Below are 13668 nucleotides of genomic sequence, written 5' to 3'. Positions count from 1 at the left end.
TAGTGGAGTAACTCAGTTAGTAACCTCTCTTTTTTGGAGAAGTATATATAGTTATATATAAACTGTAACTAATTACTTTTTCAAAGTAAGGTGCCCAACACTGGTAACATTACAGGAGAGAGAAAAAACGTCTAAATCTTCAGTGGAGGTAAATGTAAAGAGTTCATTTTAGGTAATTTGGAAATATTTATTTTGGCACAGTGTAAGGGAGAGTTTGTGCTCAAAATATATAATAAAATAAAAATTTACAAAATGTTTTTCATTGGACAGCAACGATATGCACATTTGTCTGTATGAATCATTGAGTTTTACAGGATTTCATTACAGTATATTATAGCTCCCCTTATATTGTGTGTGTGTGTGTGTGTGTGTGTGTGTGTGTGTCTGTGTTTATTTCAGGCTCATACGGAAATGTGTGTTAACCTGGTCCAGTCACAGCAGCAGGTTCTCCTGGGCATTCAGGAGTCCAGCAGCAGGATCATCAACCAGCAGACCGAGACGGCTCAACACACTGCGGCCACTGCCAGACACATCCGAGAGGTCTCACACTCCCCCACACACGCTCACACCTTATTTATTATTGCTACAATTGCTGTAACACATCAGCTACTGCCCTTGAATCATGCATTGGTGCCATGATACCGTCTCACATCGTTACCATGGTGTCAACGTGGCCAAGATTCCTATTGCTATTGCTATTTTCTGTAGTGTAAATAAAATACACCGGATCCCAACAGCAGATCAATATGTCATTAAGTCCTCCCACTGATGAGTTAAATGTGGAAAGGCCACTTGTTTGGTTCCCATTTAGGCCTTATACCAGTGGTTCTGAAACTGTGGTACGTGTACCACTGGTTGTCTGCAAAGCTTTTGAGGGTAATAAATCAGATATTAATGATTGAAATCAAAAAAGTTTCACCTCTAATTTTTACAACATCAGGTTTGTTTTAGTGTTTTAGTGTTTAACCTGGTAGATCCTGAATGTAAACATATACTTCAGTTTATTACAGTTTCATAAGCCCTATCATTGAACCCTGTGGAACACCACTATTCATAATAACAATGTTTGTAATAACAAGTGTCTGTATTAGTAATAATAATTAAATAATTTGCCTAGGATTTAAGGGGGTGCCATGTAGACTCTGTATTTCACTACTACTTAATCTCCCACACTCCTGTTGTTTTCCCTCTGTCTCAAGCTTTCCCACATGCCTCAGTATGCATACTGCATCATTTACAATAAACAATAATCAATAATTTGCAGATTTTAAAGTAGGTACAGCGACACAGTAGCCCCAGTAGATGCTACTTAAACTTTTTGGTTTGATCATGGGTGGAACATTGCTTTAAAAGTTTGAGAACCACTGCCTTATACTATATCTTATACTTTCCCTATTTCTCTCCCTCTCTCAGATGACTGAGCTCGCCCGCTCTCAGATGCTGAATGTTCCCATAGTCACTCCTTTCTACGACCAGCAGAAAGAGCCACAGCCACAGACGGACAGGTAACCAATCACCAAGCACATACATACAGTGTGCTTTTGTGGGGGCTTTGATACTGTGTTCACACTGCAGGCTGTCAGTTAAAGCCCTTAGATCTGTTAGATTTATCATATTAGCACATCTGTATCAGTTTGACACATCTGTCACATCTGTATCTGACACTTAAACCAATGATTTAGATCTATATGACAGATTGACGTGTGTGTGTGTGTGTGTGTGTGTGTGTGTGTGTGTGTGTGTGTGTTTCTGTTTAGCAGTCGAAGTGAGGTTCCCCCAGACAGTGGACAGTCCCCATCAGCGGAGACTCCGCCTGACAGCTTGTCTGAATCCATCCCGTCCAGAAGACCCACCATCAGGTACCATCTTTATCATCAGCATCAGTTACATCACACAGCAGTGTCTTCTGTCCAGTAAGTGAGTTCAGTAAGCTTTTCAACTACAGAACAGCTAAAATCAACGGTTTAAAAGAGAGATTCAAAGCAGTTATTATTAAAGAAATAGAAACTGTAAAGTAATTGAGTTATGCATCTTTATACTATTGTAAAATAATATTTTTTTTATTATAGATAGATAAAATCGTTGCACTTTTATACCATTTTAACATATGCTCTCCAAAAAATGGCCAGTTTATTTGGTTAATCAGTGGTTTAAGCCAGAGGTGGAACCTGTTCATGCATGTTCACGCGTGTGCTCGCTCTGTACAAGGGGTCTGACAGGGTGAAGTTTGTGTAGGATCTGGTAGACATTTACATTCACTCATTCAACTCATCTTTATGGAAGATACATTTTTTGGATTACCGTATTTTTCGGACTATAAGGCACACTATCAATAAACATATATTTTCTATGAGGTGCATTAAGCGACACTAGTAAGGATTCCTACATTAGAGTGTGTCTGCATGTTTTCTTTCTAATAGGGAAGCTGGGGGAAGTGCCTAAGTACACAAAACTGTAGCTAGTTTAAAAAAAAAATCCTTCGAAGTCAAATTAGCACTGGATATTATTATACACAGATTTCTCTCCTAAAAACAGTTTATTTTAGCGCAGCGCTAGTGGGACGTAACTGCCGCCCGAGAGCGCTAGACTGTGGAACCCTGAGTGTTCTGGTAACCCAGGGTGCTATCAGCTAGCAGTTCATCTCACATAGCTTGTTTTAAAGCTCCACTAGGTAGGATTGAGATTTTGTGCTCGTGGGCTCCTCCTACAGTTGCAGAGTGTAATAAATGTTTCAGGCGGATTAGTTTCTCTTTCTCGTTTTCTGGCTTTCACAGACATATTCGGTCTCTTTGCAGCTTCTGCCAGAGTGTCTGTATGTTAGTTTGTAAAGAATGAACCAGTAGTCCTTGTAGAACTGTTAGAACTAAAGGTCGGAAAGCAGGTCGCAGTTCTCGTGAGCGTTGGTTGTGGCCACCTCGGAAAACTTACAGAGTCTGGTTTGAGCTCAGAGAAGCTCCGGCACAGACATGAGAGCACTGCTATTCCTCCTGTTACACCTCAATGCAGCGCTGCAGTGAGTTTCAAGCTGTAATTTTACTTCTTTAAAAAGATCCAAAATATAGGAAATCCTACCTAGTGCTTCTTTGACACAGCAAGCACGCAGACAACAGTGTAGTGTACTTACCTCTGAACAGCGAAAGAGCTAGTGCTGCGGTTAGCAGCTAATGCTAACTTCACTGAAAACTAACCCTTATAAAGCTGTACTTCAGCAGAGTGGCTTTACTGCTGCTAATACCTGACTGGTAGTATTCATACATAAGGCGCACCGGATTATTAGGCACACTGTTGAGAAACTAAAGAGTGTGCTTTTAGTCACCCTTATTAATCAGTTTCTCCCTTTTTCTCTGTCAGTGGTGGTGGGAGCAGTCCCAGGCAGAGCCCGTCTCTCTCCTCGTCTGTGAAGGAGGTGGGTGAAGATGGTGGAGGAGGTGTAGAGCGCAGCAGCTCAGTGGAGGAGGAGATCCACACCGCCGTTGAGGAGTCACTCCACACAGACAGCGTTCAGTCCCTGCTGGAGGACAGAGGTCAGAACAGGGCTCAGGGTCTTTTTTTATTCATCATCTACCGTTGTAAAAAAAAAAATTAGGACACGCTATGTGTACAATATTTTATATATATATATATATATATATATATATATATATATATATATATATATATATATATAAAATATAACTAGGCACATACTACCTTCACCCCCCCACATGTATTACTACTTGAACTGTGTAAAATAAATAAATAAATAAACTGAGAATATTATCTCTAGACTAGGGGTGTGCCATATCGTACGTGATCATTTCGCCAAAAAAAAATTTATATTGTGAACAATAATACACCCTGAAATATCGTGCCATATCACCCACCCCTAATAACCTAATTATCACACGAGAGTACTACTTTTTTGCTCTTTTTAGCAAAAGAAAAATTCACACTGTTCTAACTGTCCAGTATCATTTCATTTACCTGGATATATGGAGATATTTGGAGTGCATATTTTTATTATTAGTAACATGACATTCTGTATCATTGACTTCTGTTACAAATCTGATTAAATCCTTTTTTTTAATATCTCAGTTAGCCATATCATATTGCATGCAATAATAAAATTCTAAATAATTTTTCTAATTTAGTGTTTTGTCATATCGCCAAAAGTATCGGTATCGTGAAAATACCATGAAATATTGTGATATTATTTCAGAGCCATATCGCCCACCCCTACTCTAGACAGGGACTCTAGAGACAGTTACTCCAATAAAAGCAGAATAAAACGTTTTTTTAATACCCTAGATTTTAGAGGAAATAGTGAATAAGCAGGTGTCCCAAAATTTTTTGTCTAAATAGTGCATGGTTAAAAGAATCTATTTTTAATATTTTCATATTAATGTACCAATACACTGAATTATCTCTTGTTGAATCTTCTTCTATCAGCTTCTCATCTCTGTTGTCTCTGTGTTTGATGTCTTTTGATGTCTCTTTGATCAGGAGACAGTGCGTCAGTTGCGACGGAGTACTCTCTGAAGTTTGAGGAGTCTGTGACGGAGGACGAGCTGGAGAAGTCGTTCCGGTCCCTCCTGCCCTCTGAGTCCCACTGGAGAGATTCTGTAGAGCGGAACCGGAGCCCTCTGCCAGAATCAGACGAGGAACGCAGCCGAGCCAAGTCTTCTCCACAGCTTTCCAACAAGGTCACACCTCACTCCCACAACCGGTCATATGTTGATCAGATATCAATCAGATTATTAGTCAGATAGTTTAGCATAACAAATCACACTCAAGACTCTTTCTAGGTATTGAGAACACAGTTCCACTTCTGCTTAGGCCGGCCCAAATGTAATAATATGTCAATATATTATGAAATTCTGTTTGAAAACACATTATCAGTTTTCAAAAGCGCAGTGTTGTTCTTTTCTCTTTTCTTTTTTTCCCCCATTTTCTCCCCAATTTACACGGCCAATTACTCAACCCACATTTATTAGAACTCCCCCTATCACTAGTGATTACACGTGAATTCAGCCACCACTTCTTTTCGAGCTGCTGCTGATGCAGCATTGCAGAGTAGCATCACAGCACAGTGCGCTCGGAGGAAAGCTCAGCAGCTCTGTTTCGATACATCAGCTCACAGACGCCCTGTGCTGCAGACATCACCGTAGGAGTGATGTGGGTAGAGAGCGCCATCTACCCACCCGGAGGGAGCAGGGCCAATTGTGCTCCCTCTGAGCAACTTAATGGCAAAGCTGCGACCTCCCACTCATAGTGGCAGCACTTTAGACCGCTGGACCACTCGGTGCCCCAGCACAGTGTTATTAATAAATAGTGCAGTATTTCGGTCCCACTGTTCTGATTGGATAAATTGTAATTTTTTTTACTAAATTTGTGTGCAGAGAATTTTTGTTCTATGAAAGTTGTTCTACGATTTTATTAGAAAAAAACACAATATATTGAATTGTATTTTGAATTGTCGCTGTGCACTTCTGGATCCTGATTAAGCAATACAGCAAATGGAAAAAGAAACCTTTATAAAGGTGTACTCACACTAGGCACTGTTTAGTTGAATCGTGCTGGAGCACGGTTCTGCCCCCTCCCCACTCCCCCTGCTGGCCTGCACTCACACTTCCTTTACACAATCCGTGCCCGAGCACGCTTACATCACTCACTAGCTCAGTGGGCTTGCTGGTGTTGTGCCAAATTCAGCTCCCCTGCCATGCAAAGCACCACTTTATAATCCACTTTAACTTAGAAATACGCACCAAAAGTCATGGTTATCTCTGTCACGGTAACATACATTTCCTGGCGGCGGTGCTGAATTTGGCACAACACCTCCATATTTGTTTCCAGGCATGGATCGCGCTCACACTGCATGCTTACTTTGCCCGAGTCCAAGTAAAGCGATCACAGTAGGCAATCAAGCCATGCTTTAGGAGGTAACTGTGCCTTAGCACCACATGTATTGCATAGTATGAGTACACCCTCAGTCTTACCCTCAGGCTCTGCAGTGGAAAAGTGTTCAGTATCTGCAGCAGCTCAGTCCTGCAGGCTATAGAGTGAGTGTTATGTTGGAGATGGGCCGCTGGTGTTGACACGTTGCTGTTTCAGTTCGGTGTGATTTTTGAGCCTTTGGCTCAGTGCCCTCAGCAGGCTGGTATTCAGCTCAAACTCTGCTGAACTCTTCACCCTCGAGTCTCGAACAGTTCGCCCCCACCTGTTAGTGAGGTTCTGATTGTGTGTATCTTGAGTTTTGGAGGTGCTGAAGAGGTGGCGTGATGTGACAATCCCTTATTTACAGTAAAGCATACGCCAGTACCCCAATATACCTTCTTGTAGCGTATTACAGTCTGTCCGAATGAGTTTGTGGATCATGTATAGTGCCCCATACACTTCCTGTAGTGGAATACAGTCGGTCAGATTGAGTGTGTGGATCATATGAACATTATAATGCATTATAGAGCACCTCCTACATTTCCTGTAGTGTGTTATGGACTGTCAGAATGAGCATGTGGATCAAATGAGCATTATATAGTGATCCCTACACTTCCTGTAGTGTAATACAGTCAGTAAAAATAAGTATGTGGGTCATATAAACAGTACCGTGCATTATAGAGCACCTCCTACATTTCCTGTAGTGTGTTACGGACTGTCAGAATGAGCATGTGGATCATAAAAGCATTATATTGAGCCCCTACACTTTCTCTAGTGTATTACAGGTTGTCAAAATCAGTTTTTGGATCATAAGAACAATATAGAGCATTATATTGCGCCCCCTACATTTCCTGTACTGTGGTACAATCTGTTAGAATGTGTGTGTGAATCATATGAACATTTATAGAGCATTGTAAAGCACCTCCTACACTTCCTGTAGTGTATTACAGCTTTTTAAAATGAGCATATGGGTCATGTGAACAATATAGAGCATTATATTGCGCCCCCTACATTTCCTGTAGTGTATTACAGTCTGTTAGATTGTGTGTGTGGATCATATGAACATTATAGAGCATTATATTGCGCCCCCTACATTTCCTGTTCTGTATTACAGTCTGTTAGATTGTGTGTGTGGATCATATGAACATTATAGAGCATTATATTGCGCACCCTACATTTCCTGTAGTGTATTACGAATTGTCAAAATGAGCATGTGGATCGTATGAACATTATGTAGCGCCCCTACACTTCCTATAGTGTATTACAGTCTGTCAGAATGAGTTTCTGGATCATAGGAACATTATAATGCAGGGGTCGGCAATTAGCATTGGATAATTTTCAAGTTATTGTGTGGCGGGCCACAAAAAAATTCTGTTTTTGGAAAATTAAGCAGGTAAACCCAAGAAAATAGGAAAAAATAAATAGATAAACACACCACCTGTGTCATCAAGATTGTGGTCCAATACTCTACCGCTGCCCTAGCTAGTGATTTGGCACACGGCCAGGAAAAAGGCCTTATAAGGAGATCGGAAGCCCAAGAACGGGTGGAAACTAAAATCACTCTGAGCGTGACAGAGAGACAGGAAAGGCATGTAAACTATAGTTTGCCAGAAAAGCATTTTATTTTTTTATTTTTTCATTATCGTTTATTATAGTTCAAACTATCTTATGGGCCAGATATTTCATGCTTGTGAGACACATCTGGGCCTATTGCCGACCCCTGTTATAAAACATTATGAAGCCCCCTCTATATTATCTGTAGTGTATTACAGTCTGTCAGAATGAGTGTGTGGATCATATCATCATTATATGGCATTACAGTGTGTTTATGCAGTGTATTACAGTCACTTATGTCAGTAATTGATTGTAATGTTTCTTCCACCCAGCAGGACAGCAGCATGCCGTTCTCGAGTGGCCAGGACAGCTTCAATAAGTTCACGATGACAATGGTGAAGCAGTACATGCAGGAGGAAGAGGTCCGAGCTCAACACCAGAGCTCTCTGCTGCGACTCCGCCACCGAGCCCTGAAGGAGAAGACCAAGGCCGAGCTCGCCTGGCTTGAGCACCAGAAAAGGTAAGAAGCCCCGCTTTCAGACACTCATACAGCTCCGCCCTTTACACACTTGCAGCGCGCTTGAATGATTTTGGTTAATGTGGGTAGTTACCATGCTTTAAGTTCTTTCTGTCTCTCTTCTGTTGCTAGGCGTCTGAGAGATAAGGGCGAGGATGATAAGATGCCACCCATCCGCAAGAAGCAGCGAGGATTACTGCTTAAACTGCAGCAGGAGCAGGTAACTGATGCCCACCACAACTTTAACACAAACCATGCCCCCCTTAATCTCTTTATAGACGGAGAATGAACTACACTGAACTGCTTACACAAACACCCCATAGTGGGTTAACTGCTGTGTAGTCCAAGACTAGGCTTAAAGCAGAAATTTGGTGTGAAATTAACTTGGGTTGTAAAGAAACATGATAACGAGTACAAGCTTTTGTCGAATAGCACATCTCCATTCACCCCCAGCATTCCCAAATAAAGCTTTTATGCTTTTAGCTGATGCTCCCAACAGACTTACAATACTAGTAGCTTGCTGCTAACCCTGGCTAGCACTGCTGGAGCAGCATTAGCCGTTAAGCGTGGGACAAACCGCTAGCTAATATCACTCTAACTTACCGGAACACTCAGGGTTCCTTAGTCTAGCGCTGTCGGTTGGCATTAGCTAACCGCGACTAGCGCTAGTGGTTAGCAGCTAATGCTTATGCTTCATCACCCATTCTTAGTGGAAGTCTGGAAATCTAAGCTTACTGTAAAAAAATGGAAGCACTTACTCACCCGAATAACTTTTTAGAAATCTGTTTAGATTAACATTCAGCGCTCAGGGATACAGGATCAGGTTGTTTAAAAAAAATAAAAAAAAACATCCCATGTTCTGCCATCCTTGCAATATATGCCACTTCCTGTTCCACCAACTTCAGTTATAAACAATTTGTGCACTTTCAAAGTTCTCAGTGCCTCGTTTAAATGTCTGGCCACTCTGAATTGTACCAATGAAATGTGAAGCTACTTTGAGCTTTTAAATGCTGTTAAAATAGTTATTTCTTTGCATGGGTTACTCCATGCCCTTATCATTAACATGTTGCCTGTTGTGAGAATCGAGAATCATCTGAACAGCTAAGAGTGCTGTATTTTTGATTGCATGGGACAAAGAGAGAGTACTCGTTATTATGTTTCATTACCCCCAAATCTATTTCACACCAGAGTTCTCCTTTAATCCTAATCTGAGGAAATTGCCCATTAGTGTATATGTATATATGTGCTCATAGTGTATATGTATAGTGAATGTGCTCAGATGACTGTTCCTGTTTGCTTGTTTATATCTTGTTATATTAGGAGAAGAAACTAGAATTTCTGTATGTTTGTGTGCTGTAGGCGGAGATCAGGCGGCTGCAGGAGGCAAATAAGGCGGCGCGGAGAGAGCGGCAGCTGCTATTAAAACAGCAGGAGGAGATAGAGAAGATTCGGCAGAGCACGCTCCGCCTGAGGGAGAAACTCCGTACTGCTGGAGACCAGAGCCCGGTCAGAACCACACACCACACCTAGACTCCTCTGGACTTTGTTTTAAATCATTACTAGGGCTGCAACTAATGGTCGACTAATCTGATGATTATTTTTTCGATTAGTTGATTAGTCAACAATTATTTCCTGCTTGTGCCGCATCTCTAAAAACAATGTGGCATTAAAAGGCATTTAAATGTCTAGATGTTGTTTGAATGTAGAGAGTACTGATATTTAGTGATTAAATATATAATCTGTTGAGTTTGGGCACTTTTAGAGACACAAACTAAGTTGTTGAGTTGTAGTGAGTGAGACATTTACTTATTTCCCATTGTGTTTTTGTCCCCAGCACTTTGTGTAATGTGATACTGTTACAAATTAATAATTAGTCAACAATATAATTTGTAGTCGACAAATTTAAATAATTGACATTGTTGATTACATCGAATTATCATTGCAGCCCTAATCATAACAGGCTTACTATTATCCAAAGCTCATACAGGTGGCTTATGTTCCGCAGGTAGGAGAGTATAGAGATATCGGTCTTATCTAGCCACTTGTACTGGTGTTGAGTGCTGTGCTGTGAGTGCTTTGCTCAGTTTTGGAATCAGACAGTAATCTGCAGTGGGAAGTGTGAAGGTGTTATCCACTACACAGTCCCAATCATGTGGGCTGACCTGATAATAAGAAAACCAGCAGGAAGTTCTGTTGACTGGACGGCTCATGAGTTCTTATAACCCTGCTTCTATCTCCTCAGAGATCATCTATCTCAATTGAGGTAAAGGAGGCGGAGCCCAGTCTGGCGACGGACGCAGAGACTCGCAGCCCCTCCCCTCTGTCAGTGACTGGCAGCGAGACCAGCAGCATCATGCAGAAACTGAAGAAGATGCGCTCCCACATGGACGAGAGGTACATACTGCGCACACACACACACACACACACACACACACACACACATGCGCAGTGCTCCCAAAACTGCAGAGTAAAGGCCAACCCATCTTTATAAACTTCTTTTATAATACATAACTACTAGTCAAACATCCTCCAGACCAGACACTAGTGTCTTTGGGTCATTTTTAAGGAAACTCAAACTAACTTCAGTGCTTTGAAAAAATATTTGCCCCTACAGACTTCTTTTGTTTTTGCCTTTTTTTTTTTTTTTAATAAAACTTACATTTAATAGAGTAACAAACAAACTTTATTGTCAGACAAATATAACCAGAGAAATATATAAAAAATATTTTTTAAAAGATCATTTAATTTATTAAGGCAAGAAATTATATTCAAACAAATCTAGCCCTGTGTAAAAAAAAAAAAAAAAGCAGCAAGATAATTTGATTGCACCACCCTTGGTAGAAACAACTGCAAATTAGCATTCACATAATGTTTTTGAGCCATTCAGAAGTGTACTTGCTGGTGTGCTTTGGATCATTGTCATGCTGCAGAACCCAAGTACTCCTATGCTTCAGGTAACAAACTGATGGGTGGACATTCTCCTTTAGGATTTTTTGTTTGGTAAACGCCAGAATTACTGGTTCCATCTATTCCAGGCCCCAAAGCAGCAAAGCAGCCCCAGACCATTGTACTACCACCACCATGTTTTACCTTCAGTATGATGGATTGCTTTTTGTTTTCTAAAATTATGTTTTAGTCTTGCATCAGATGATATAATGTAATGAGACATACACCTTCCGAAAAGTTCTTTTAAAAAGTACTTTTGCCTTGTCATCCCTGGAGATCATCAAGATTTATTTCTTCCCCCTTAATAAATTATATCCTAATTTAAAAACTGCTTTTTGTATTTACTCAGGTTATATTTTTCTGATATTAAAGTTCTGAAAAATGTAAGTATGGCAAAAAAGAAAAAAACAAAAGAAATACATTTTCACTGCGCTGTATTTAGATCAAGCACTATCATTTCTGTGTTATTGTATTATTTCAATAAATCTGATATAACTAATTGTCATTTTAGTAGATCACACATTGTGTTCTGCTTTCATGCAAATTTAATCTAATTAAAGCTGTGAGAGTTTTCCCATGCTAGATCAGCCTGACATTGGGTAACTCCTCCTCACTCTCAGCACTGCACAGCTCACAGGTTTATTGGTTGCTATATATAGGTACTAAATAATAAAGTCTTAAAGCCTAAATAATAGATCTTATTTTGAAGTATGTAATATCCTCTGCAGGTCATGTGGTCATGTTGCAGTTTTCTCACTCTTTTATTGGACTGAATGATGCCTGATAACTAACATCAGTGTGTGATGGAGTGATGGAGCTGAAGATTAACCCTTGTTGGGTGTTATAGTGTGTGTGTGTGCTGTAGATCTGGGTTGGACATAAGCATGCTCTGTGTAGGAAAGGCTTCCTAACTTCAATTTTATTCAGTGTTAGGACGGGGCGTGTGTGTGTGTGTGGGGGGGGGGGGGGTTAGTGTTTTTACATCTGCATGTGTAAAGGGGTGGGCAGGGGGGCTCCTGAGTGACTCGCCCTACTGATAAACAAAGAGCCTGAAAAAAAACATGTGCCCTTCTGACCAGAGTGTGCTGGAAATGAAGCCTGGGTTTGGAATGCTCTACAATATAACATTATATCTAGTATAACACAGTATAACAATCTTTACCATCGCTCCTCCTCTGCCAACCAGTCCCTGAACCTGTTCATTTAGATGATGGTGGTTCAGGTCCAGTACTGTTGGGCCCTCTGGTAGGATTGGGGTTGGCATGAGAGCCAATCAGTATTGTTCGCACTGTAATTAAAGGTCGGTAATAACAATATACAGCTCTGGGGGGAAAAAATAAGAGACCACTTAATGACGAGTTTCTTTGATTTTGCCAAATTAAAAATTTCTGGAAAATTATCAAGAGGAAGATGGATAATCACAAGCCATCAAACCAAACTGAACTGCTTGAATTTTTGCACCAGGAGTAAAGCAGCAAAAAGTTATCCAAAAGCAGTGTGTAAGACTGGTGGAGGAGAACATGCCAAGATGCATGACAACTGTGATTATAAACCAGGATTATTCCAACAAATGTTGATTTGTGAACTCTTAAAACTTTGAGTATGATCATGTTTTCTTTCCATTATTTGAGGTCTGAAAGCTCTGAAACTTTTGTTATTTTAGCCATTTCTCATTTTCTGCAAATAAAGGCTCTAAATGACTATTTTTATTTGGAATTTGTGAAAAATGCTGTCCGTAGTTTTTCACATATACCTGTTAATGGCAAAAGCAGAGAAACTGATTCAGAAACTGAAGTGGTCTTAATTTTTTTTTCAGAGCTGTATATTAGTATACAGTTGTGACTATATTGAAGCTCTTCAAAAAGAGGAAAAAAGTGGGATAGGCCCTTGATAATATTATTTATATGGATATATGTGGATTTGTATTATTTTAGCGTGCTGTGTTCAATGTCTTTGGTGTTAAAAGATATTGTATTTAATATTCTAGTTTTAGTGATATCGACCCACCTTAACTGTCTGTAGATTTATTTATTTAGGTTTTTTTTTTGTGTGTGTGTTATTGAGTGTTTGCCTGAAAAAAATCTTAACGTTAGTGGAAACGCTACAATATGATCTAAAATAGACAAATTCTGATTGCCAAATGTTTGTTGCTTTCTAGTGCTGAATGATATTGGAAAAAAAATGTGATGTACAAAATAACGCTGCAGTATGATTTAAAATAGACAAATTCCGATTGCCGAATATGTGTTGCTTTCTAGTGCTGAATGATATTGGAAAATAATGCAATAAACAAAATAATGTTTAGCAAATTTCTCCAGACGTCAGTGATTTAACATGCACTCTTTGTATCATACACTGGAGAAATCAAATACAACCTGTCTTTGGTACGTTTTTGTGATACATCACAAGAATGAAAATGGTTCCCTTTGGATTAAGTAAGTTGTAGCAGGATCTGTCAGGTTAAACTTGCTTTTTGCAAATCAGACATGTGCAGACATGTCCCTTTAAAATCATAAAGTTTTATTTTTTATCAAGTCTATTTAGAATTTCTTAATTTCGATACTGATTTAACTTTTTTTTTGTTGGATTTATGTCTTTATATTGTATCGTAATATCTAAAATCCATTTTTAGCCTCAATTTCACACAGGGATTCTGTTCAGGTTCTTCTGCATTGCAAAAATCATACGGCCGTACACTGCATGTGTCCTGCAATGTGTCTATTGCTCTTGTGTGCATT

General features: G+C 39.8%; 1 protein-coding gene across 3 annotated transcripts in view; it reads left to right on the top strand.

The window, feature by feature from the left end:
* The window catches only part of cep350 (centrosomal protein 350), a 69523-nt gene that overhangs the window by 34730 nt on the left and 21125 nt on the right, over positions 1 to 13668 (top strand). For 2 of the 3 annotated variants that reach the window (XM_022670828.2, XM_022670826.2), the window contains exons 22-30: positions 400 to 540; positions 1414 to 1505; positions 1758 to 1859; positions 3352 to 3524; positions 4483 to 4682; positions 7803 to 7987; positions 8117 to 8204; positions 9344 to 9490; positions 10227 to 10378. In XM_022670828.2, coding sequence (XP_022526549.2) covers positions 400 to 540; positions 1414 to 1505; positions 1758 to 1859; positions 3352 to 3524; positions 4483 to 4682; positions 7803 to 7987; positions 8117 to 8204; positions 9344 to 9490; positions 10227 to 10378 — 1280 coding nt within the window. The remainder of the gene's footprint in view (positions 1 to 399; positions 541 to 1413; positions 1506 to 1757; positions 1860 to 3351; positions 3525 to 4482; positions 4683 to 7802; positions 7988 to 8116; positions 8205 to 9343; positions 9491 to 10226; positions 10379 to 13668) is intronic. The other variant, XM_022670827.2, reaches the window with a different exon arrangement.

The sequence above is a fragment of the Astyanax mexicanus genome, chromosome 12 (genome assembly GCF_023375975.1).
Source record: "Astyanax mexicanus isolate ESR-SI-001 chromosome 12, AstMex3_surface, whole genome shotgun sequence".
NCBI classification, from domain to species: domain Eukaryota; kingdom Metazoa; phylum Chordata; class Actinopteri; order Characiformes; family Acestrorhamphidae; genus Astyanax; species Astyanax mexicanus.
This window is presented reverse-complemented; position numbering and strand designations above follow the sequence as displayed.